The sequence below is a fragment of the Engystomops pustulosus genome, chromosome 3, assembly GCF_040894005.1.
Source record: "Engystomops pustulosus chromosome 3, aEngPut4.maternal, whole genome shotgun sequence".
NCBI lineage: Eukaryota > Metazoa > Chordata > Amphibia > Anura > Leptodactylidae > Engystomops > Engystomops pustulosus.
The window spans coordinates 109,827,035-109,854,427 of NC_092413.1; the positions used below are offsets into that span (position 1 = coordinate 109,827,035).

General features: G+C 40.7%; 1 protein-coding gene across 1 annotated transcript; it reads right to left on the reverse strand.

Moving 5' to 3' along the window:
- Positions 1–79: 79 nt before the first annotated feature.
- Positions 80–26,808, reverse strand: CDC40 (cell division cycle 40). The gene is made up of 15 exons (XM_072141793.1): positions 26,587–26,808; positions 20,043–20,129; positions 19,231–19,360; positions 17,379–17,462; positions 17,011–17,150; positions 16,821–16,917; positions 13,621–13,760; positions 11,732–11,806; positions 11,269–11,314; positions 9,921–10,022; positions 9,025–9,140; positions 5,834–5,967; positions 1,973–2,049; positions 839–983; positions 80–670 (listed from the first exon to the last, which is right to left on the reverse strand). The coding sequence occupies exons 1-15, from the start codon at positions 26,734–26,736 to the stop codon at positions 493–495; spliced, it is 1,701 nt and encodes a 566-aa protein (XP_071997894.1). The 5' UTR covers positions 26,737–26,808; the 3' UTR covers positions 80–492.
- Between the last annotated feature and the right edge of the window lie 585 nt (positions 26,809–27,393).

A 27,393-nucleotide genomic window follows, 5' to 3' on the forward strand; every position in this document is an offset into this window, starting at 1 on the left:
ATAACATAGATGACAATACTTTCTTCTACCGAGCATTTCTTTGCATGAACAGAAGTAAATAAACCACAAAGCCACAATGTAAAAAGACAAATTTACAATTTTATTTTTTTCACGTAAAAAATAAAAGGTTCTGTACACAATTTAGTAATAGTTTTGTCTGAGCTTACATATACAAACAGAGGGGATACAGATGTAAAAAACACAAGATCCGCTGGTGAAGGAACAGTACTTTGCACCTGGACACAGGTTAAGTTTACAGATCAGTGAAACACTCACTGGGGCAATTATAATGGGTGTTTTAAAGATCTGCCACTCACAATAAAATATCTACAGAAAGGATGATAGAGAACATGGGTCCATATACACTTTGTAGATCGGGAATACAGTTTCATTTGTGGTCTTTGATTTTTAGTAAGAGCACAGCTTTCCAGAACAATGCAAAGTACTTTAAATAAAATGTTTGTGTATTTATCCAGCACAGGCACTTGAGATTCAGTCCCATAGTTTGATGAGACCGTCCCATCCACAGGTGATGACTTTGGATGTTTCATGAGGGTGCCATACCGCACCTATGCATACTTTATCATGGGCCTTTAACCTGCTGTATAGTTTAGTAGTCTTCCAGTCCCAGATATTCAGCTTTCCATCAGCATCACCAGATACCACATAACTGGACAAAGAAATGAAAGATTATCATGCTAAATCCTGACATACAAAATATCAATTTAAGTCTTGTTTTGAAGCTGGTAAAGTATTCTCTATAATATTGTAAGGACTTATTGAAAAAGTTTGATATAGATCGGAAATGTATATAATAAAAGCAGAATTGTAACCTTACCTCATGTCTGGTGAGAAGTCCACTTGGCAAGCATATCCTGCCACCATATGACCTTTGAAAATTTTCTTTTTATTCAACCGGAATCTATTTTGTGCTCCGAAAATAAGGATTTGGTTATCCATAGACTGACAAGCCAACCATTTACCTGTGAATCAAAAGGAAGAAGTTGTAAAACTCATTCTGCTTGTTAAGAAGCAACCGATCCCTACAATGAAATAGTGCAGGATGGTCTCTCTTGTTAGAGGCCCTTTTTGACTCCTGGTCAATCTTGGAGGAAAAACCCCGGCGCAAAATCGTTCCAATAAAAGGAGATTTTATTTAATCCAATTTAAAACTTAAAATATCTCAGTTATAAAAAGCAAGACGCGTTTCGGGTCCAGATTGGACCCTTCTTCAGTTGCATTGGAATGAAAGGCAGAGTAAGGACACATGCACACAAATGTGTGCGAGTACCACTCACCAACGATGACCATAGAAATCACTGCTGTGCAGGAACAGGACCTGCTCTATCTTTTCAGGCCCAGCCATTCAACTCACACTTCTGTGCATTACATGACCCTGTGTATATTAAGCCTAAAGAAAGCAATTGACCCCTGTACTAGCACATGTGTGCATGAGGGCGACGAAATGTAGGTCAATGTCTACATAAAAACCATTTTGCTTCCAGACATACCTTGTTATATAAAAAAGAAAATTCCATCTTACACAATTTTTTTTTTTTTAATACGTCATTGTATCATGATGGCTACTTGTACCTAAACATGTAGGGATAGGGTGTGGGCACTAGGTTATTTGATTATCAGACAATATAAACTGTTGATAACTCACAATAAATGGTGATCACAAACTATTAATAATGGGGCTTGCTTTGTATCTCCGCTCACCTACATCCTCATGGGGTTATATAATATACAGTTTATACAAATGCTCTCTATACAGTTGGTGATATACATATCGTATATGTAACCCACATTACACATGCAGAACACTTTTGGAGGCTTTTACTAATTTTAATTCACATCTTTTAATCAAAAACTAGTAAAACTAGTAAATGATCAAAGTTATAAGGATATGGGAAATGAATGACTGTCATCCATACTTATTCTACTGTTCAAACAAAGTAATATGACTTACCATTAGGTGATAAGGTAACAGCAGGCATTGAGTGCATACTTGGTTCTGCTATGTACTTAAAATCTACAGGGATGTCCCTGAAAGGAAAAGAAAACCAAGGTTAAAATACTAAAGCGGAAACATTCAAAATACAATCTGTTCCACTCCCATGATAAGTATTTGAAATATGGAGACCCAACTAATGCTCTGCATGCATTAGCAAGGGTTAATGAGGGATCGGTTATGTCAAAGTAATCTCATCACTTTTAATGAGTAGCTAAGTAGAAGGCTTTACTGATAGGGAGGGTGTTTTTTTTTTATATGAACCCTAATAAAATTGTTGAAAAATAAAATTAGACTGCTGGGACGGGGGAAAAATATGTGCATTTGTGTGAAAAACTGTTTAAAAGGAAATCTGTCAAAATCAAGCATGATAAAGCCAGGGACACTTACTCATAGATCCAGACACAGGGACTGTGATCATCTTTGTTCTCTATAGCCTCCTTTCTTCAAACTCAACTTTTAAAACCATGCTACTGAGTCAGAAGGGCTTTATGGGAATAACCAGAGCTCCTCTGTGCTGCAGCTGAACAGGCTGCTACACTATGCAAAAGCAAGTCTGACCCTCAGTGCTCCTGGTGCAAGGAGGGGCTCTGATAATGCTCAATTTTGATACTTGATTTTAGAAGGAAGGAGGCCATGGATAACAAATACAAGATTAGCACAGCCACTGTGCCTGGATCTATGAGGAAGTGTCTCTGGTTCATCATGCTTGATTTTGCTGGTAGATTTCGTTTAAAGGAAAACCGTCAGCAGAAAATGACCTAGTAAACCACTAAAATTATGTTGTTAAAATTGTTTAACAGTCCAATTCTTGTTTCATGATCAAGGTTAGGAACCTTCAAGTGAGATATAAGCTGGTTGAGTTTGGCACTGAAGTCAAGTTCACCTCGCCTAAAATTGCCATCTTCACTGTGAAAAGATGGGACATTGATATCGATAACAGGTTCTCCTGGAGTCAGGTGAACAAATAGGGAGCGTTCTGAGGTGAGAAGAGCTTCACTTTCAGTGTTGAGCTCTCCTCCTCTGTGACTTAATAAACTTCAAAGTTGGTTTTCTGAGGTCAAAACTTAGGACCAAAGACACATAATTCGGAAGGTAAAGTCATCAACAAAGAGAAAGATAAATGGCTAATGAAGTATGACCAATTAACCATGTACACATTATAGACTGCCCACAGTACTGTATTCTAAAATCTTAAGCTCACATCATCAAATTGTTGTAGTAAATAAATTGCAGTTGTCGAAACAGGCTCAAGCTGTTCCACATTAATTACAGATGCAAATATATGCAGCAGTGGAATGCAAAACCAAAAATGAACAAAAGTTTGTAAAATTCTGAATCAATACCATCTGGAACATGAACCCATGTGTTTAAATGTGCCAAGAAGGTAATGCAGATGCCGTTTCCTTGTCCTTAAAAAAATCTTGAGGTATGTTGACGCCTTCCCGCCAATGCACTTTTGTGCGTTTTTGTGGTTCTATTTTTTTGCTCTTTTTTTAATTTTCTGTGTACAGAGCTTTATATGGGGGTTGTCATCCGCGTAACAAATAGTATTTCCTAGGGGCGGCATTTTTTTTCATTATTTTTAAATCTCTTAATAAAAAAAACAGTACAAAGCAGAATTCTTACAGAATAGAAGTTATCCACAACCCCATTCTAACTTGTACAAAAAACATTAAACATTATATAAATAACCATGCTATCCAACCATCAAATATAGCAAATGGTTACGACTAAGGACGGACACGTCAACTTTTTTTGATTCATGTGCACTTTTTTTCCTCACGTTTTTAAGCATTTATATGGAATAAACTATTTGATTTTATCTTACTTGCTGGAGCAACCTCTCTTTTTCTCTACGTTGGATATTTCACCTGATGCAACTCAGTGCCTCCTGCTCCGTGCAAGATCTCTCATTTCTCTGCCCTACGCCATCATCATCCAGCCTCTGTGAGCTGTATCCGTTTTTCCTTACTGTATTTTTTTTTATAGCAAATATTGCACATGTATACCCCCCATCCCCCCACCCTACTGGCATGTGGGCTCAGTTTTTACTACTATTACAGTGCACTCCAAAGGACACTTCCCATTTATTCTTTGTTTCTGCTTAATTACTTGAATGCCAAATTTATATTACGGTAATTAATAAGTTTTATTAGATTTAAATAGGTCTTTAAGCAGTTTCCGAAGCACTCCGTAATAGTACGGCATGCATCTGGTGCAGGGGCATGGAGAGGGCTCAAGGGCTGAGCCCTCTCCTAAGTCTTTGCTGCATATTGCAGCAAACACTTACCGGTAACACTGCAAAGCTGCCAACAGCTTAAAAAATCTTGGTGAAGATAGTTGCTGGCTGTGACCTCATCGGGGGGGGGGTCCGTGATCGCTCGTCATGAGAGCCTCGGGTGTTCCGAAGACACAAGGCCGTCTCATTATAAACTGTTCATTACAATGTGCGATTCACACAGTGTAATGAATGGGCAGAAGTATGGCAGTATATGATCGGATCAAACAATCTAGGGTTAAAGTACCCCAGGGGGTTTTGAAAAATAGTAAAAATAAAATTTTAAAAAATGTAAAAAAAAAAAAATTATATTACAAAACAACCCCTAAAAATTATAATCACCCACCATTCCCTAGAAGTCATCTAAATATTAATAAACAGTAAAAATCACGAGCACATTAGGTATCGCCGTGTCCGAAAAATATAATAACGATTTTTCACTGCGTTTAACCCCATAATAGAAAATAGCGCCCAAGTCGAAATTGGCACTATTTTCCCATTTTGAAAAATATAAAAAGTCAGTTCCAAAATTGGTAGCATCGAAAACGCCATCAAAAGTCAAAATCCCTAACAAAAATTTTTGTACAAGCGGTTTTAATTTTGTAAATGTATGAAAACATTATAAAACCTATACAAATTTGTTATCCCCATGATCACACCGACCGAAAGAAGACATGTCATTTGGGGTGCACAGCGAAAGATGCAAAATCCAAGCCCACAAGAAAATGGCGCAAATGTGGTTTTTCACCATTTTCACTGCACTTGGAATTTTTTTTCCCACTTCCCAGTACAATGCATGGAATATTAAATACTGTTAGTATAAAGTGCAATTTGGTACGCAGAAAACAATCCCTCACAGAGTTAGATTTCTGAAGATAGGGAGTGAAAAAACGGAAACAAAATGAAAAAGGGGGGGGGGGGGGGAGTCAAGGTCGTTAAAGGGTTAAAAAAAATGTAAGCCTTTTGCACAAAAAGGAAAAAATTCCTTATTTTGACATATTCTGATGCTAGTAGCTTTTTCATACTTTATTGTATGTAAAGTAGCTGTAATTTTTTTGCAGGACGTGATGGCCTTTGTACGAGTTGCACGATTTTTATTGTTTATTTTTATACTTGTTCTAAGAAAAGGGAGCAAGATGAACTTGAAATAATTTTAGACCATACCATACTGTATTATAGCAGTATATGGAGATTTTGCACAATCTTTCACAATCCATCATCGGCACATTGTAACAGATCTGCAAAAATGACAAGTTCCGGGGTCTTATAAAGGGGTAATTGGCGAGCAAAGATCAGTCAAGATGATGTCATTGCATGCTGCAGACGGCATGTAAAGTGTTAACACCTCGATCGCTGCTGCATTAAAATTAGGCGTTTGCTGCACCTGGTCTGTATGGGAAAGGCTCAATCCTTCCATGGACCTCTTCCCACATAGCAACATACTATAGAATGTTGGTTTGCAGCAAGGGGTTAACGCACCAGTCTATTATTTACATTTCTACTACCATAACGGAAAAATGATTAAAGATGGAACTTACCATTCCCAGACTCTCAAACTCTTGTCATCAGAGGTGCTTACAAAACGCCTGTTCTCATCTACAAATGTAATGGTGTTAACTGCACCCAGATGCCTGTCGTACTCTTGCACAATCTCGCCACTTCGGATATCCCACTAAAAGTTTGAATGATGAAGAAAGAAAACAATTAGAGAACTGCCCAAAAGGTGAAAAATAAATATATTATGGAGCCAAAGCTTCCCAGGATAGGCATGACCTCTTACTGGCAAATAACTTATTTGCACCAGAAATGTTTAAAAAGTTACAAATAAAGTCTATAGCAGCTCCTGGCTATTGGAGCTTTGATTCTCTGGCCTCAGCAATGGCTTCCAGATACACAGTACATCACTGCCTAGCCAGCAATGAAGTGTCAATTGACTGGAGGTCACGAGACCAGCTCAGACACCCAAAGTCCCCAAAAGATAGTAACTAAGAAAACTTATTCTTAAAGGGGTATTCTCACGAGGGCAAGATTCTTAAATATCCCCAGGTTAACAAAATAAACACATTTTCTGTTTCACTGTTATTCACAAAAATACAGAATTTCACAGATATAATTTCAACCTGCGCTATCAGTTCTGTTGTATACAATTTCGGTTGCCCCAGTATTAGACTGTAAATCTTCGGATTTTTATAGTCGGGTAGGACAGATTGTTCTCATGAATTGCTTCTCCTGTCCGCTCAATGCAGTGTGAGCTCTGCCCTTCCTCTTGCATTACTAGATGGGCTCACACATACACTTCCTGTCAGCAACTTGCACAGACTTCCTCTACAAGCTACAGATAGGATAAGACCTTTATAGCAGGGGAAGGAGGCATGTAGCCGAGTAGAATGCTTAGAGTCCCTACCCACACTCAGGAATTTTACACTGACTACCACTGAATTACAGAAGCTAAAATAGAAATAAAACTGAGAAAAATTGTAAAGTAATGGGGTTAAAAATTATCTATATTGTGTCATCGCCACTAAGGGGTTATCATTTGAGAACTTTCTTTCATGGGCAAAACCCTTTAAAGGAAAGCCATCACCGGGAAGGTAATTTTTATATGACAGGTTCCAAAAGCCTCTAGCATGTCGATTTTAATTACTGTATATATACTCGAGCATAAGCAGAGTATAAAAAAAATGTGCTGAAAACCCTAACTGGGCTTATACTAAAGTCAAGAAAAACAACAAAAAAAGTGTACTCACCTTTCGACACCTCCCCCGGCAGGTCCTCTTCTATACATTGCAGCCCTGGCTCCATGTCCCGACGTGGTCCGTCGCAGGCATCGTGGCCTCAGCCACACGCTTACGTTCTATTGTCTGCGTCGGACCGCGCAGGGACATGGAGCCGATGCCGGAGCATCGATGTATGGAAGAGTACCTAACGGGGGTGTAGTGGTTGGGGGGTGCGTTCGAAGGAGAATACACATTTTGTTTTTTCCTACAGGCATTATATTGGGTGGCTGGTGGGCTATACAATACAGGGGGACTGGCAAGCTATACACTACAGGGGGTTGTGACCAATGCATTTCCCACCCTCGGCTTATACTCGAGTCAATAGGTTTTTTTTAACTAGGTTACTTGTGTTAAAATGAGGGGTCTCAGCTTATACTCGGGTCGGCTTATACTAATTATATACGGTAATGCCTGTCATACATCTAAATAATTCCAGCGCTTTTTAATTGTTTCTTTGACGGTTTGTGGTGAGTCACAGGGGAGGAGCGGGAAGGGGGCGGGGGCTGGTTAAACAAGATGAGCTGACATAAGCAGAGAAAGGGAGTAGGCATTGAGGAGAAGAGAACTTGTGCCATATAAAAAATAAATAAGAGATGACTGGTCCTTGAAGAAAATCTACCATAATCAAGCATGATAAACCAGAGACACCTACTCTTAGATCCAGGCACTGTGACAACCGTCCTATATTTGTTATACATGGCTTCCTTCCTTCTAAAATCAACTTTTTAAATTATGCTAATGAGCCTGAAGGGCTCCTGTGGGTGTTGGCAAAACCCCTCCAGGCTGCAGCTTAACAGGTTGTTTCAATGTCTTGTGGGCTCAGTATTTAAAACTTTTACTGTGCACTCCAAATAAAACATCTGCTTTATTCTTCGGTTCAGTCCAATCATGGTGACATGAAATTTATGTAGGTTTTATTGCGATTAAATACGTTTTCAAAAATTAAACAAACGTATGAAAAAAAAAACATAAGATGTCACCCTCTTCATACAACCCCCACACCTCTGCGCCTTACACATACGGTGTGAGGGGGTTAATGCCAAAAATAGAAAAGGATATGAAAATGATCATGAAAAGGATAACAACAATTAGGGAGATGTATCAATGTGCTGGTCTTTAGAGCAGTGTACAGTAGAACTAGACAGTTGTCTGCTGCACCACATTAATCATTGTGTCCGATGCTGGATGATTAATCTGGTGCATGGCATTTCAGGTGAAATGCATATAGGGGCTGCCTACTTCTTCTCAGCTAGCCCATGAGACTACATGGAACAGTGAGTATTCAACACCTGTTCACACATGGTGTGCCTTTTTCCTGTTCACATGGTGCGGTGTTGCATGGAGTTCGCTGCTTCTGTTGTGCGGTGCTGGTGGGGACCCGGGCCTGGAGCCATGGGGGCTATGCCTGCCAGTACGGGTGCTGGGGGTCAACCAGGTCTTGGTCCCTGCCGGCGCTGTGCTGCAGCGGTGGTGGACGCCATGTGATGCTGCACCAAAAAGAGGCCACCGTGAAGTGGTTGGTGGGCTTATACAATTTGTTCAAAATGTAACTAAGAACCTCGAGTTCGTTATATAATGTAGCCTAGCGGCAGTAGATCATTGTGTGATGTGTGGATGTGCGGCCCAGTTCTTTTTCTCTCCTCATGTTTGTTTATTCCAGTATTATAGTGAAAAAAATTAATACATTGTCCCCACTGAGTTCAAGAAAACCAGTGGTCTGTGCTAATGAGAATGAACGAGAAGTAAAAGTAAAGTGGTAATTTAGCTTAACAGAAACTGAGTGAACTGTAATCAAAGGGGATAAAAACTATGACGCCAAGATCATATCTGTGTGACACTTGATAGGAAACAGTGGTTAGGAAACAGAAAACATTACCATTTTCTATTGAGTGCTGCTTTTACGTCCGACATGGACAATTCCTTAAAATTATGTCAATCACATTGTGACTCACCTGTACAATTTTTTTATCAGACATCCCCGCTACAAATAGATTCTGTTTATCTTCATCAGGATTGAACTTAACACAATATGGTACCTTCCTGTTTGTAAACCTGGATATACACTGACCTATTAGAAGGAAAGGTTATGAATTAGCAACGTAATATAGTAAATGTATTTGTAATCAGTGCATCACACTCCTTTAGAAAAGTATAAACTATTCACATCTCTTAGCTAGACAGTTATTTCAACCAGTTCAATCAAACACACAGAACAGACGACAGTCCTTCCAGTGGGTAGCACCTGTTCTGTGTAAAACATGTGATCATTGTTCCCAAATGCTGGCATATTATTATTGCATATTATTGCTGGCGAGTTTAGAGACTCATTTTGGATTGTCTTCACCTTGCAATGGTCGAAAAATATACAGAGCACACTTCTTGCAGCATGACAGCTAGTCCAGTAAATGTGCACTTGGTGATAACTCTGAACACTTTTTTGGTCTCAGTTACCAAACATTACTGGAAAATCTGATGTGAGCGGGTAAGCATCATTTGCAGTGAATGGCCATAGGATGCAGATTTTTTTCAAGCTTTTCATGTCCCATGTGGCTGCTTACATATGGTCCAATTAAAAACACTGTTGTATCTGCTTATTACGTAACTGAACGCCGAGTTTTGCAGATTATAGTCAGGGGCCTGGCACAGACTTTGCATCAGCTTCACATTACACCACTGCTCGATACGTGTATAAAGGAAATGTAGGAAAAGCAGCTGGATTAATATTACTGCTCATGAAGTGATAGACATTCACAAGAGAAATTCACTGCTGAAGTTGTACCATGCAGTATCACATACGCACATAGAGAAATTACAGCCAAAACGCAGCCTGAAAGCAATACGCCTTTACCTGTTTCAGAGTCCCACAGCTTCAGATAACGGTCATACGCTGCACTCAGGAACCGAGTTCCAGTATTGTTAAAACAAATGTCACGAACAGCTTTGCTGTGCCCTGTATATCAATGAAAGTACATATACTTCAAATGCAGCAAATGAAAACAAGATCTATAGATTATAAATTACTGTCATTGTTTATTAAATATTCAAAGGGAACCTGTCACCAGGGACCTCACTTTCATTAAAGACAGGTTACAGAAACCCATCACACCTGCATCGCAAAGATGTCTTCCTTTTCTAAGGATTTGCATTACAATATAATTGTGTGTTATAACTTACCTTGAACCCTGGAAGAATCATCTGTTTAGTCACTTGGGTTGGGCTTTGGTTTGGATACATTTCAAAAAACGCCACAACTTGTATGTGCTGCTAACTGCTCAGCTCTTAGCCCCCACCTCTATGCTCCTTCACAGCTACTGCCTCCCCCACTGATGTCATCTCACCACACTGTGACCTCTGAAGGAGCAGGAGGAAGGAGCTGTACAGGAGCACAAAGGTGGGGACTGTGGGCTGAGGAGTCTGCTGCACAAACAAGGCAAGTGTTTTTTTAAATGCATCCAAATCAAAGCCCAACCCCAGTAACTTGATGAGATTTGACAGGGTGCAAGGCAAGTTATAATACACAACTATATTGTTATGAAAATGCTTAGAGAAGGCAGATGTGCAATGCAGCTGTAATGAGCTGTTGCAACCTGTTTTTTAATGAAAATGAGGTCCCTGGAGATTTCCTTTAGAAAAATAATAATAATGTACAATTAATAAAACATGAAATGCAAACTGAATTAAAAAGACGCCCATCATCCAATTATCTCACCACATTCCACCAAGACCTAACCATACTACTCTTATTTTATCCCATGAGTCAAATGCAGATACTTGTAACAGCATCATTTGGTTTCTTGTAATCCTCCCCAAGGCGGTTTGAATTCACCCACACCCTCCTCTACTACGTATAGTCTTGTCCCAAATCCCAGGAGGGTTAGGAGAATCAAGGAAAAGGGCGACTTTTTCGGTACACAGTGTGCAAGTGAAAGAAGGGAGTAAAGGGGTAGATTGAGAGAGGAGGAGGAGCGCCCCGACTGATGGATCATGAATGAGCCAGATTGCTGACTAAATTGCACTGACTGACCCAGATTATGCAAATTACTATTTATGGGACCAGAGGTTTATTAAAGTTTTACAGTACACACTGATATGACATTGACATGTTAGATCTGTGTTGGGAATGTGGTCTGCCATTTAAAAAGTTAAATTCTGATGTAAAAAGTAAAAAAAAAAAAATCTAATTTAACTAACCATACCTATAAAGGTTCGTAAACATCTTCGTTCATTGTACACTTCCCATAGCTGTAACAAGGAAATATATCATAAAATATGTTTAAAATGGAAACAATGCATCAGAAGGGTAATGAGCTATAAAAATGTGAATTCTTCCCTAATTCAATTACTAGGCTTATAAATACTAATTAAATGTTTTACACACAGTAAAATGTTCAAAATGTTTGTTTTGTATTAAAAAAAAAGGCAAGACTAAGACTTTTATTAAAGTAACTTATCTGAAATCCAATCCATACACAGTATGTAATCCCAGAGGGCACCACAACATGTGGAACCCATAAGGATGGGGACCAATAAGCGGCCAAAAAAAAAAACCCTTTACAAGTTCAGGCTGCAAGTTGACATATCTACAATAGCAGGGATCTGTATGCTGACCTCAGTTTACAACTAAAGGAGATGTAAAGAAACAATTGACATTGAATATACCTTTATCTTGCAATCCATGGAACAAGACAAAAGCAAATGTCCAGAAAGAGGGAATAATCTTACAGCACTGACACCCTGAAAGAAGGAAGGAAAGATTAATTAAGATAGAGATAACACACTAGTATAAATAACTAATTTGGAGAGAACTCTGCTCACAGCTGAATACACTATGAAAAACATGCAATCCAGAAGTTTATATATGGGCATACGTATAGTCTACAGAAGTCATATCAGTTCCAATAAAATGCCACTACACCTAGCAAACAACTGTTAATGGTGGTAGTCTATACACCAACTGTGTATAGAGATGACCGAGCTCCTGAGTCTACACCATACGTAAATAGCAAACTTTACTAGGGTAAGTGCAATGCCATAATACCAATATTTGTACTTAGCCCATTAAAGTTAGCCTGTAGTGCATAGGAGGCGCATTCATAGAACTCTCCATTTGCGCTGGAAGGCAGTAGAACAATGGGGTGGGGTGGGGTGGGGGGGGTGTCACATGACCCGCCAGTCCCTTAAACGATGGGCAACTTTAAGACGTTTTTGTTTCTACGGGACTTGAACATGTGATCACATGATTGCTCAAACAATATAATGCAATTTAAAGCTTTTCTATAGCAGGCTGTAATAGAATGTAATGTCAGGTATGGGAGCCTTCACTGGGTAATGCACACAACCATATGGTTTTTTTCCCTGTTCTGCATATACAGCTCTATTTTGGCTTAAAATACAGGATGTTTTAAGCACACATGGCACCGTATCCGTATAAAATATGCTGGGCTGGCAAATGATGGCCGACTGATAGAATGCACCTCCCACTGGTTCTGGTCTCCCTGGATCCTGAACATATACACGGCAGCATATGGTGCACAAATGTATGCAGCACGTATGCAACCCATATTTTATACAATCCCATAGACTTTCATGGGGTGTACGGAACAGAAATACGGGAAAAAAAAAAATAGGACATGAGCTATATATTTTACACAATGTCTCCATTCATTCCTAGTAATATGGCCATTGTGTAGACACCCATAGACTGCCCAGGATCACACACTCAGCCCATCAGCCCTACGTTTTCTGTATGTGGAAATATAGAAGCCCCTGACCTTTATAAATAAGTTTGAAACCGTTCTTTAACCCCTTAACCCAATGCCATTTTTTTGTTTTTGTACTTGCATTTTTCACACCCCAACCAAAAATCTACAACTTTATTTTTCAAAGTAAAGAGCTTTGTGGGGGCTTGTTTTCTGCATAACAAATTTCATAGTGCCCTGTACTGGGAAGCAGGGAAAAAAATTCTGTAAGCTATTTATAGATGAGTTCTAGGGAAAGTTTATTTTTTTTATACCTTCTAGGGTACTTTGATCCTACCATATACTGCCATACTACAGTATTGGAGTATATGGGGATTTTACTTATGTATTACAATGTGCAAATCGCACATTATAATAGGCTAAATCTTTTATGACTCAAGCCTGTCTTGGTAACAAATCGCCGCTTCACGATGACCTCAATGGAGAGACGATAAACAAATATGGCAGGCAAGCGCCGGTGGTGATTGAAGGGTTAAAATACGCAGCAAACAACAAGCATGTATGGAGAGGGCTCAGTCCGTGAGCCCTCTCCATGCACCCAGTGAGGTGTAATGTACGCATAAGTCGCACATCTGTAAGGGGTTAAAAAAATTACTATAATGCCTCAACCCATGCAGGGACCATATGGGCGAAAAATACTCCTCAAAAATTGTAAGGGGAGTATTATTACCCTTTTGGAAAAATGTTAATGCGACATCTGGCTGTATTGCCCATTGTAAGGAATGAGGCCGTAGGCTACATGTATAGGTCACAGAATACATTCTTATTAATATGCAATGCTAGAACTACCTTTGTATGTCCAGACCAAACATGAATTTGTTTCTTGGGAAGATAACATTTCTCAGGCGGTTCACTAGACCGTAGGTTAACGTCAACATCTTGAGGAATATGCAAATATGATCTGCCTTGGTAGTCATACATTTCTTTAACTAAAAGAAGAAAAAAACATATGAATACATATGCACACAACATTATGCTTAAAAGACACCCAATAGAGGCCATTCTACAATCACAGACATTGGAACTAGAACAATTTCCAGCTACACAAAAGCAAAGACAATCAGTGAAGTAGAACATAAAACAAGCTTTTCTTGATGCCTTTCTAGGAATGCAGTGAATAATCTTATGCCACATGTCTGCTACAATAAGCTTATTTTCTGTCACAATTTCCCATTGTCCAGACACTGGCTGAGAGTCTTTATACAGCCTATTAATAATGACTGACAGAAGACATATCCTAGAAAGTAAAGGAAACATGTAATATCCAGATGGCTGGGACCTGATGCGATTGTGGAACAACTGCTATCCAAGCCTATAGCTGTACAATATGTTACCCTATAGTACATTAAACAGGACTGGTCACCAAATCAATTGAAAATGATGGCCTTGAAATAGAAATTGTCTCATACTAGCCACTAGGACAGTGGTGGCGAACCTATGGCACTTTGGGAAAAGCTAGTGGTTTTTGAGTCTCACTTTGGCCACTCGATCTCTAAAAGGTTCACCATCACTGCGCTAGGAGGTAACCTTTTATTTTCTCTGGTGGATGAGTGTCTGTGTGCCTTATAAAAGAAAAAGGTCACTGGCCCCTTGACTAATATTAACAAATATCCAGAAAAAAAAAGGCCACAATGAAATAAATTCTGAATGGCATAGTGAAAGTTTCTCTTTAAACCCTTCAAAGGACAGACTTTCATTTTCCGCTCCCCACCTATAACTTACATTTTTTCTGTATACAGAACTGTACAAGGGCTTATTTCTGTGTAACAAATTGTACTTCTTGGTGATGGCATTTATTATTCCAAATGTGGTGAGAAAAGCATTTGCACCATTTGGGCTCGGTTTTTCCGACTTTCACAGTGTGTTTCAAATAACACCTCTACTTTGACACCTTAACACCGAGGCCCCTTTTAAGTTTCTGCGTTTCCATTTTTACTCCGCACCATAAAAAATTAACTATGGTTTGGTATGAACCCGTGAATACCAAATTTATAAGGTTTTATTGTGTTTAAATACATCTTCTGACGCCAATAACTTTTTCATAGTTCGGTATATGGACTCATTTTTTTGCAAGATGAGCTGTCATTTTGATCCCTTTTTGTTATGTTGCAAAATGGCAAAAAAATGGCGTTTTAGGCATGTAGGCTCTATTTTCCTTTGAAGCTTCAAAGCCAAGAATAATCGTTATTATACTTGATGGGCTTTTAAGAAGCTATGATACCCAACATGTTTATGACTTTGTTTATTTTTATATTAGCTCGAGGAAAAGGTGGGGTGATTTGAACTTTTAGGTTTTATTAATTTACTAACCCTAGGTTGTCTAATTGATCCTACCATATACTGTCACAATATAGCATGGCAGTGTATGCGAATTTTTTAAATCCTCTACTACAATATGATCACACATTTCAATAGATCTGCTAAAACGAGGCAGTCTCAGTCTTAGTCTTACAAAGACCCAAGGCTGTCATGGCAACAAAACTTTATGTCATCGAGAAGCGATGTTGACGCAGGCAATCAAAAGGTTAACATCCGCGTTCAGCGCTAGCACTGATTGTGGGCGTTATATGAAGAGGGCAAATTGCAGCTTTATTTATTTTTAGCGCTCCGTGATCATGGAGCTTTAACCCCTTCCCGCCGCAGCCCTTTTTCGTTTTTGCGTTTTCATTTTTCACTCCCCACATTCAAAAATCTGTAACTTTTTTATTTTTCCATGTACAGAGCTGTGTGATGGCTTATTTTCTGCGTAAAAAATTACACTTCAAAATGGTGGTATTTAATATTCCATGCCGTGTACTGGGAAGCGGGAAAAAAAATTCCAAATGCAGTGAAATTGGTAAAAAAAAAAAACACACATTTGTGCCGTATTCTTGTGGGCTTGGATTTTACAGATTTCACTGTGCACCCCAAAAGACATGTCTACTTTATTCTTTGGGTCGTTACGATTAGGGTGATACCAAATTTGTATAGGTTTTATAATGTTTTCATACATTAAAAAAAAAATGAAAACCTCCTGTACCAAATTTTTTTGTAGGATTTTGCCATCTTCTGGCGCTAATAACTTTTTCATACTTTGGTCTATGGAGCTGTGGGTGGTGCCGTTTTTTGCGGATTTTGATGACGTTTACAATGTTATCATTTTTAGGACTGTACGACCTTTTGATCACTTTTTATAGAATTTTAAATTTTTTTTTAAATGGCAAAAAGTTCAATTTTCGACTTTGGGCGCGATTAGCCGTTACGGGGTTAAACGCAGTGAAAAACCGTTATCATATTTTGATAGATCGGGCATTTTCGGACGCGGCGATACCTGATGTGTTTATGATTTTTACCATTTATTTATATCAGTTCTAGGGAAAGGGGGGTGATTTGAATTTTTAGGTTTTTTTATTATAATTTTTTTATTTTAACTTTTTTTTAAAATTTTTATTTTTACTATTTTCCAGACTCCCTAGGGTACTTTACTACAGTATGGCAGTATATGGGGATTTTACTACTCATACATTACAATGTGCTGATAGCACATTGTAATGAATGGGTTAACCCGAAGTAGCTTCGGGTCTTCGTGAGACCCGAAGCTACCATGGCAATGGATCGACACCGATCGCGGCTGTTACCGGTAAGCCTTTGCTGCAATATGCAGCAAAGACTTACCGGCTATGGAGAGGACTCGGCCCGCGAGCCCTCTCCATGTACCGGGACTCGACATGTGACCTACTATTATGTCACATGTCGGTAAGGGGTTAAGATGTTAAAAGATGTTTTCACACAAACAATTATCCTTTATCCACATTACAGGGGAACAATGTTAAATAAACCCCAATTACAAAAAGATTCCAAAGACGAAGCATTGAATGAAATGGTGGGGACTTGTGTGCTGCCCCGTAGTTCACCTGCACTGTGCATGGCTGTGATTGGGTGAGTGGCAGTGGAATAACTGTGTATCATATGTGTAGACAAAACAGAAACATTTGTATAGGATAGCATACCATGCAATATGGTCTTCTCATCTGCAGGTTTATCCTCCTCCTGTTTGCCTCTCTTCTGTCTTTTTGCTGTTATTTCGTCAAGTTCCTTCTGCTCTTCCTAAAATAAATAAAGCAAAAAGTATATTAGTATAAAATTGCATTCACCACTTGTAAAATGATAACTACTGTATATACTAAGCTTAATACTCACATCAGATGGTTTAGCAACATCTTTCTCATCAATATATTTTGCCCAAGGACCCAGGAATCCGTCAATGTCAGATGCATCACTTCCTTTCACCTTTTTCCGTTTTTCCATTTTTTTCTGCCCACTTTCAAATACCGTTAGACCTAAGGAAATAACATAAGAAAATTTGTGACCAAGGGGGGGGAAAAAAAAAAAAAAAAAAAAGGAAATAGCAAATTGTGTACACACACAGCAGGATCCCCTATGTACCTTCAGTTTGTCAGAATACATGCTAAGCTTACAGGGAGAAAATATGAGAGATTTCTATAAGGGCACAGATGCCTCAGAAAATAATGAAAAACTAGTTAATTAATTAAAATCCAAAAACTTACCCTGATTTTTTTCAGCATCATCAACTGAACCAATATATTTTGTGGATGTGTCCTGAACATCTAGTGATGGATCAAGAGCATAACCTGCAACAGAAAAGTGGTATAATGCCCAATATTCACAGGATTCTAAAAATTATAATCATTTCACCAAAAAATTAGCATTTTGAAAATGACTAGCAAATACAAAGTTTCGAATATATGCAAAAAAAATAGTGATATACACCATCATTAAAGGGTCACTCGGTAACAAACTTTGCATTAAAAGTAATGTATGATGATAATTTTGCTTATTAAAACAGGCAGGGAAACCATTTGCAATCTGAGAACAACATCTCATTAGAGTTCCGTTTCCAGTGGATGATTATGGGGGCAGGGGCTAAAATCGGGATGTCAGAGGTCACAGGTTAAAAATACTCCTGCTAGCATTTATGAGGAATATTTTTAGTCAAGGAGTATAAAATCTGTAGTAATATGAATAATCTATTCAGTACATTGCTAAGTTCTCTTTAACCACATCCTTTCCAAACTTCTTCATAGAAACGGACTTTAAAACAGAGTTAAAACCTTGTGCCATCCGCTTCTTTAACATATGGCAAACAGATGAATAAATTGTAATATTTTCAAATAGATCAGTGCCCATGGCTTTTAATGTAATGAACAATGTGTCCGTTCCATTACATAGTTTAGTGTGTCGTAGTCTGAATTGTTTTCATGGATAATGTCAACTATCATTCAAGAGAAGCTGGAAAAACGGATGTCAGCAAGATTTAGATTGGCTGAGAGAAATGTACAGTGGGTAAGGAAAGTATTCAGACCCCTTTAAATTTATCACTGTTTCATAGCAGCCAATTCGTAATATCAAAAAAAGGTTTTTTGCTCATTAATTTTAAGCTGTTCATTTCCTTCTTATCCTCCTTGAGATGGTTTGTCTCCTTTATTGTAGTCTAGCCTTATTTAAACTAATTGAACTTGATTAGAAAAGGCACACATCTGTCTATATAAGACCTCACTGTGCATGTCATAGCACATCAGAATATTGAGGTCTAAGGAACTGCCCAAGGAGCTCAGAAATGATTGTGGCAAGGCACCAATCTGGCCAAGGTTACAAAAGAATTTCTGCAGCGCTCAAGGTTCCCAAGTGCAGAGCGGCTCTCGCCAGGGGTTCTCCCAAAAAGGAAAAACCTGGCAGTTTCTTCTAAAAACAGTGCCACACCTGACCATGGTGTGTGCAGGTATTTCAGCACAGCTGTATGGAAGTGAATGGAGCTTAGTTGTAATCTACACACTACTCATTGTCAGGTGTGGTGCAGTTTTTGGAAGAAAACAGCCATGGTTTTGAACTACCACAAATCTTATTTGACATGGCCGTCCAGCCAAGCTAAATAATCATGGGAGAAAACGAGAAGGGAGCCTCTCTCCTCAGTGCAAGTCATATGAAAGCCTGCATGCAGTTTGCGCAAAAAAAAACCAAAAACATTATGGTTTCTCAGACTGAGAAATAAGATACTCTGAATGATGAGACGAAGGTTGAACTTTTTGGTGTTAATTCTATGCGGTATGTGTGTAGAAAACCCAGTCACTGCTCATCACACACAAATTTACAAAATCACCCAATATTAACATTTACAATTACATTACAAAATTCACATTATCCGAGGTTTCCTGGAATAATTAGTAAATATAAAATTACAAAACAAGTGCTATAATTTCTCAAGGCTACAAAAAAATTAAACAATAGGCACCACTCCTTTCTAGGATGAAGGCAGGATTGACCAAGTCATCAATAAGGCAAAGCGAGTCATACTAGTCATATAATCATACAAGGTCATAGTGGTTTTCCATTATATATTACCGTAGGTTGCAAATGTTCTTCTCTGCTGTTCAAACATGAAGTCATTTATGTGTGTCGGTTCTGCATAACCTGAAAGCATGTTCCTAGGAGCAGCCATCTGCTGGCTTTTAAATGGATTGTTGGGTCCAAGCTGCAAATACATAACAAATTCATATTCTGCATTAAAATTTCACACTACTAATGCATTGCTAGTAAAATTTTTCTCTGGTCCCATCTTATATGTCAGTAGGCTCCAGCCTAGTACTGTAGAGGGGCTTAATAGTAAGTTGATTAATGAAATTTAAGCAATCTGTGAAATCTACCACTTTACAAAAGTAACAAACACCTACACATACTCACCTACTTTGCTATTCATTTTGATCCCAGTGGAGTTCTTTGTTAATCCTGAGACACCGGGATAACCTAGAAAAGAGACTTATAAAAAGCAGGCCAGAGCACAGGGATGATATGTCCCTTGCTACAGGATGCTAATTCATACTGGGAGAGGAAGGAGACTTCATACCTCCTGTGTGATAGATGCCTCCCTCTAGCATGTGACGTCAGGGGACATGCATAATTAGCAGACTGCTTCTTATAACTCTCTTTTCTAGGTGATCCAGGCTTGTCAATATTAACAAAAACCAGCACCGGGATTAAGATGAAGTGAGTATGTGTGGGTGTTTGTTACTTTGGTAAAGTGGTAGATTTCCTTTAAGAAAAGTGAGACTAGATAAACCATTTCAGGTGTGCCAGAATGAGTGGATGGACAGTGCTTAACAGATTCAAACCAGTGCAGTAGATGTATACTTTAACAGGAGATTTTATACACCTACCTCGGGAGCAAACAACATGTCATATGTTGGATTGAATTGGACTTCTTTGAGAGAGGGATCAAGATGAACTCCGACATCAACATTTTCCTGCAAATAAAATAAGACTGTTAACTACAAAATTAATCTTCTAAAAGCTAATACAGGCGGTCCCCTACTTAACACCACCTGACTAACATACGACCCCTAGTTACAAACTGATCTCTGGATTTTGGTAATTTACTGTACTTTAGTCCCAGGCTACAATAAACAGCTTTCACAGTTATCAATGGTGTCTAATTAAGATTGTTTATCCTGGTTCTTATGACAATCCAACATTTTTAACCCCTTAACGCTCTGCGCTGTAGCTCAGGAATGGCAGCAGGCAGGTGTGGATGCATCTGCATGCACTGTGTGGCGGAGACTCTTGGAGCAAGGTTTGGTGTCACTTCTCTCCAGAAAAAACATCAGGGACAGACTGCTATTCTGCAAAAGGTACAGGGAGTGGACTGCTGAGGACTGGGGTAAAGTCATTTTCTCTGATGAATCCCCTTTCCGATTGTTTGGTCATCTGGAAAGCAGCTTGTTTGGAGAAGACAAGGTGAGCGATACCACCAGTCTTGTCTCATGCCAACTGTAAAGCATCCTGCAACCATTCATGTGTGGGGTTGCTTCTCAGCCAAGGGAATCGGCTCTCTCACAGTCTTGCCTAAAAACACATCCATGAATAAAGAATGGTACCAGAATGTCCTCCAAGAGCAACTTCTCCCAACCGTCCAAGAGCAGTTTGGTGATCAACAATGCCTTTTCCAGCATGATGGAGTACCTTGCCATAGAGTAAAGGTGGTAACCAAATGACTCGGGGAACAAAACATAGAAATTTTGGGTCCATGGCCTGGAAACTCCCCAGATCTTAATCCCATTGAGAACTGGTGGTCAATTATCAAGAGACGGGTGGACAAACAAAAACCAACAAATTGTGACAAAATGCAAGCATTAATTGTGCAAGAATGGACGGCTATCAGTCAGGATTTGGTCCAGAAGTTGATTGAGAGCTGCCAGGGAGAATTGCAGAGGTCATGAAGAAGAAGGGTCAACACTGCAAATATTCACTTGCTGCATTAACTCAAAAGCTTTTGTTACTCATAATATGATTACACTTGTATTTCTGTATGTGATAAAAACATCTGACAAACACACATAAAACCAGAGGGCAACAGATCATGTGAAAATATAATATTTTTGTCATTCTCAAAACTTTTGGCCTTGACTGTACATCTACCCCACTGAGCATCAAGGAAACAATACAACTGCTTGGTTCAGACCACATCTCAAATTTAAGTAGATAGATGAACATATGCTGAAGACACTGAAAAATCCTGCTTCAGAATGCTCAAACATTGCAAAACAGAGTCCTATTCCTGCCTGCATTGGCGTCTCCAATAATCCTTTTCTATGATTCATTGCTCATCAAGTGGTGCTTATGCGCAGATGACAAATGTGCAGAAAACATAAGACCGTTGTTTGCGGTCTATGAAAAACACACGTTCAGGTTTGGTCCCAACACAACATATTTATACAGAAATAACAGCAGTTCTTTTTTATCTGGAATTTGTGAAAGAAGTTCCATTGTATATCAACACAGGTCACTATACAAATGCATTTTGCCAGATTACATAAACTGATCTTCATCCCAACAGTCCCTAGTAAATACAGTACCTGAAGAAAGACTACATATGTGTCACATCACATAGAAATAAATGATGGCTGATTTTGAGATAGAGTATTTATAGCACAGGCAAGGTAAAGGTTAATTAGGTTACAGTCCATGACACAAAGGAAACATGTAACATGCCTCAGTCACTGCTTCCCTGAGCAGCTATACATTGCTTCTTATAAAGGGTCAACAAAGGCAAGTAATGCTCCCCAAGAACTGAAATCCATCAAATGTCAAATCTACAATAGATGTACTGCTAGGCAAGAATTATCAGCCTTGACAAAGTGAAAAGCTGTTAACTGCTGAACGTGGGAGGCCGGCTTTTAACTTAGCTGCACGTTTCCAAGGTGACAAATTAAAATTCCACTGTTCCATCAAAAAGAACATTTTCTGTAACGAGTATTAGAAACACTTTCATGGAGGATTTATCCAAACTATCAAAACTCCTGCTGGCAGGGAAACCAGACTGCAGTTTCAACCCAGTTTGTGTGGACTCAAAGCTACAGAAAGTAGGTAAATGCTTATCTCATAATGTTATTATTTTGAAGATATTGTATTTAAAATTTCTTGAATTGCAAAAAAAAAAAAAAAAAAAAAAAAAAAAAAAAAAGAAGAAGAAGAAAGAAATGTAAAAAAGTGTATGCCCACATAGCATATCATTGGGTGTATCTCTGGTTATACCAAATGCCAAGGGCAGATCAAGGGTTTTGGTATTAGACATGGCAACTTCAATCACAAATCTATGTTAGATCACAGCTACATTGCAACATTTGGCAAAAAAAAAAATGCCTCCAAAGTTGATCAATAGTCTGCAAACTCTAATAACCTAACCGCAGGATGTGGCACCACCACTGATCAGCTTTTTCAGACCCCAGCTCACAGCAAGAACTGCTCTTATTGCAGGGCATCATAAGTTTCAGACAGAGAAACCCCTTTAAGAAGAGCTACAAATGAAAATACCCAAGTGTCTGTAAAGTCACATTACAAAAAACACAACAGAAAAAAAAAATCTCCACAGCCTTCCAGTGATGTCAACAGAAAAGTGATTTTTTTTTTCAGACTGAAAACCTGTGGCAAAACCTGCCAAGTGAACATACCCTTACTGAGTCTACTATAATTCGCCCAGATGTCCAACCATTTTTGCAATTTCTTCCATCACGTCATTCAGTCTGATTTGCTAAATACCATATTTTCTAAATGTTACCGGTTTTAGAGGCTTTTCAAACCTGTATCGAAAAAAAGGTGCATCCTATGTTTCAAGGCCGTGGGCTGAAAATAATTGCAAAAAGCGACGCAATCCTGCCCTCCCCATTCACTGGAAAGCTGGGGGAAAAAAAATTCCAAAGATGGCGAAATTGACAAAAAAGAAAAAAAAACATTTGCACCATTTTTTTGTAGGCTTGGTTTTTACAGCTTTCACTGTACTGTCCAAGTGACACCTCTACTTTATTATTTGGGTTGGCAAGTTCATGGAGATATCATGTATGCAGGGCTATGGTGGTGTAACCATGACATCTGTGCTGCATCTTCACATGCTGTTACCCTGTTCAAAAGCACCTTCCGCTATAGGAGATTAAAATAGAGAGGCAGGTCCTGAGGGGAAGTGCTCCTGTACAGTTTAACAGCTTGTGAATCTACAAGGTGGAGCTCAGGCAAGAGGTCCCAGAGCCCTTCAGGCTCTATAGCATAATTTTAAACGTGGATTTCAGAAGGAATAAGACTCCGGATAAAAACAAGAAGAATACCACAGACACAGTGTCTGGATCTATGAGCACCTGTCCCTGGTTTATGATGCTTGATTTTGATGGTCGGTATCCTTTTATTTTAGAGGCAATCTGAGATCAGGGATCAGTCACTCCAAACGAATCCCAAGTCCTGCAACTAATCGTTTCCTGCCCAGGAAGAGCTTCATCGACTCCATAACAGAAGCGCCGCACCTCGTCCTCTCCAAACAGCCCTACACCTGCTCCATAACAGAAGCGCCGCACCTCGTCCTCTCCAAACAGCCCTACACCTGCTCCATAACAGAAGCGCCGCACCTCGTCCTCTCCAAACAGCCCTGCACCTGGTCCATAACAGAAGCGCCGCACCTCGTCCTCTCCAAACAGCCCTGCACCTGGTCCATAACAGAAGCGCCGCACCTCGTCCTCTCCAAACAGCCCTGCACTTGCTCCATAACAGAAGCGCCGCACCTCGTCCTCTCCAAACAGCCCTGCACCTGCTCCATAACAGAAGCGCCGCACCTCGTCCTCTCCAAACAGCCCTGCACCTGCTCCATAACAGAAGCGCCGCACCTCGTCCTCTCCAAACAGCCCTACACCTGCTCCATGACAGAAGCGCCGCGCCTCGTCCTCTCCAAACAGCCCTACACCTGCTCCATGACAGAAGCGCCGCGCCTCGTCCTCTCCAAACAGCCCTACACCTGCTCCATGACAGAAGCGCCGCGCCTCGTCCTCTCCAAACAGCCCTACACCTGCTCCATGACAGAAGCGCCGCGCCTCGTCCTCTCCAAACAGCCCTACACCATGACAGAAGCGCCGCACCTCGTCCTCTCCAAACAGCCCTACACCTGCTCCATGACAGAAGCGCCGCACCTCGTCCTCTCCAAACAGCCCTACACCTGCTCCATGACAGAAGCGCCGCACCTCGTCCTCTCCAAACAGCCCTACACCTGCTCCATGACAGAAGCGCCGCACCTCGTCCTCTCCAAACAGCCCTACACCTGCTCCATGACAGAAGCGCCGCACCTCGTCCTCTCCAAACAGCCCTACACCTGCTCCATGACAGAAGCGCCGCACCTCGTCCTCTCCAAACAGCCCTACACCTGCTCCATGACAGAAGCGCCGCACCTCGTCCTCTCCAAACAGCCCTACACCTGCTCCATGACAGAAGCGCCGCACCTCGTCCTCTCCAAACAGCCCTACACCTGCTCCATGACAGAAGCGCCGCACCTCGTCCTCTCCAAACAGCCCTACACCTGCTCCATGACAGAAGCGCCGCACCTCGTCCTCTCCAAACCGCCCTACACCTGCTCCATGACAGAAGCGCCGCACCTCGTCCTCTCCAAACCGCCCTACACCTGCTCCATGACAGAAGCGCCGCACCTCGTCCTCTCCAAACCGCCCTACACCTGCTCCATGACAGAAGCGCCGCACCTCGTCCTCTCCAAACCGCCCTACACCTGCTCCATGACAGAAGCGCCGCACCTCGTCCTCTCCAAACCGCCCTACACCTGCTCCATGACAGAAGCGCCGCACCTCGTCCTCTCCAAACCGCCCTACACCTGCTCCATGACAGAAGCGCCGCACCTCGTCCTCTCCAAACCGCCCTACACCTGCTCCATGACAGAAGCGCCGCACCTCGTCCTCTCCAAACCGCCCTACACCTGCTCCATGACAGAAGCGCCGCACCTCGTCCTCTCCAAACCGCCCTACACCTGCTCCATGACAGAAGCGCCGCACCTCGTCCTCTCCAAACCGCCCTACACCTGCTCCATAACAGAAGCGCCGCACCTCGTCCTCTCCAAACCGCCCTACACCTGCTCCATAACAGAAGCGCCGCACCTCGTCCTCTCCAAACAGCCCTACACCTGCTCCATAACAGAAGCGCCGCACCTCGTCCTCTCCAAACAGCCCTACACCTGCTCCATAACAGAAGCGCCGCACCTCGTCCTCTCCAAACAGCCCTACACCTGCTCCATAACAGAAGCGCCGCACCTCGTCCTCTCCAAACAGCCCTACACCTGCTCCATAACAGAAGCGCCGCACCTCGTCCTCTCCAAACAGCCCTACACCTGCTCCATAACAGAAGCGCCGCACCTCGTCCTCTCCAAAACAGCCCTACACCTGCTCCATAACAGAAGCGCTGCACCTCGTCCTCTCCAAACAGCCCTACATCCGGAAACCCTTCAAGTCCAATCCCATTCCTCAGACACATGACAAGGTCATACAGATGTGTTCTAGGCATATTTTTTTTTTACAGCTAGCACACACATCATGCACATGATCAAGGATTTATATGACTCATCAGTCCGTAGGAAAGTTTGTGTCCCGTAGAATAGCATATTCTATGTGCATGTAGCCATACTTGTGGAATGAAAACAGAGTGCAAAGCAAGTATTTTCTAATGTACATTTACAAGACTAAATCCCTGAAACCTACCAGTAAGGTTTGGGGCCCATTAACCACAACATTCTTTATACAGGTAGGGCTCAGGGATGAAAATTGTCTAACTTTCTGCAGCTGGTCATGAGGTTCCCAAGTTGTCTTGTGAAAGAATATGACAGATACAAGGCTGCAATCAAAATTTAGTGCATTATGTCTGCCAACAGGAAAGCACCAAACTGACCGCTATTAACCTTTAGTAAAAAGGAAGTATAAGGGCAATCTCACATCTCCATTAAAGTGGTTAAACACGTAGAAGAGAGAGAAGTCCTTACATAAGTATATGGAAAGACTTGTAGCTGTTCTGTGCTTTTGACAACTCATGGATTTGGCTTATGATCATGTGAACTGGGCCTAACACGCACGTTGGTGGCCATATTTTTTTTTTTTCTTTTACTTCTATGTCAAAGTGTGAGACCCGATCACTTGCACCAGCACTTTGGAAACCTTTCCAGGTCTTGATCTAGTCTAGCCCCTCAATAGCATTGTAGCCATCACGTCCCCATCACACATGACCACTGAGGTTACAGCCTGCCTATAGCCACTTATGGTGGCCCTGGGCGTCATCACCGCACCGGCTACGAGATGTGACCTGACCTACTGCCCTACTATTTGTGCCGCATTTTCCTTTACACTTCAAGCCCAGGATCCTATTCCCCATGCTGCAGGAGAAGCCTCCCTCACTCACCTTCACTGCCACCTCCGGCGCCGAGTTCACCACGACCAGGCTCCCCGCACTTGTAGGCAAAGGTTTTAAATGGGAGTTAGCTTGCACGTCCTCTTCACATTCAGACTCTGAGCCGCTGCTGTAAGACACCAGAGAAGCAGCAGACGCCATGATCCCGACGGAAGTTCGTCACACAGTGGACGCGCGGCATCATGGGTGGAAGCTGATTGTAAGAGGCTATGTCGTGAATAAAGTTTGTTGTTTAAAAAAAAAAAAAAAACATTTGGCGCATATCCTCCAGTCAGCTGACCTGCTTCAGATCTGCTGCGTGTAACCACGTAATGCGTTCTGTTCCTCACACTGCGCAATGTTTAGGATCATGACTGTGACTAATTTTCCTTTTACAATTCATTGCGTATAGCTCTTTTTTTTCCCTTTTACAATTCATTGTAATAGCTCTTTTTTTTTACTTCTCTTATAACAAGATTTGTATTTTCTAGTAAAATCTTTATGGAAAAAAGTTCTTTTCAGCGCCATATTTTTAAATATGCAATAGATGGATATGCAATCCCAGAACGCAGAGAGATAAACAGTCATCTTGTAGGTCTTCAATAATTTCAATAATTACCCCAACCGTAACCTGTTTTGTCCGATGGTCATTTTGGCCAAACAGTTTTTATTTTTGTCAGACCCCAGGGCACGTCTCCAAAAATTAAGCTCTGGCTTTATTTTCATTTTAAGGGTCCATTCACACGCGGTATGCCCGCCGTGTTCTGGAGAGTAGAGAATAGCATGCTCTATCTTTTTGTGGTGTGCGGCCCGGATCGG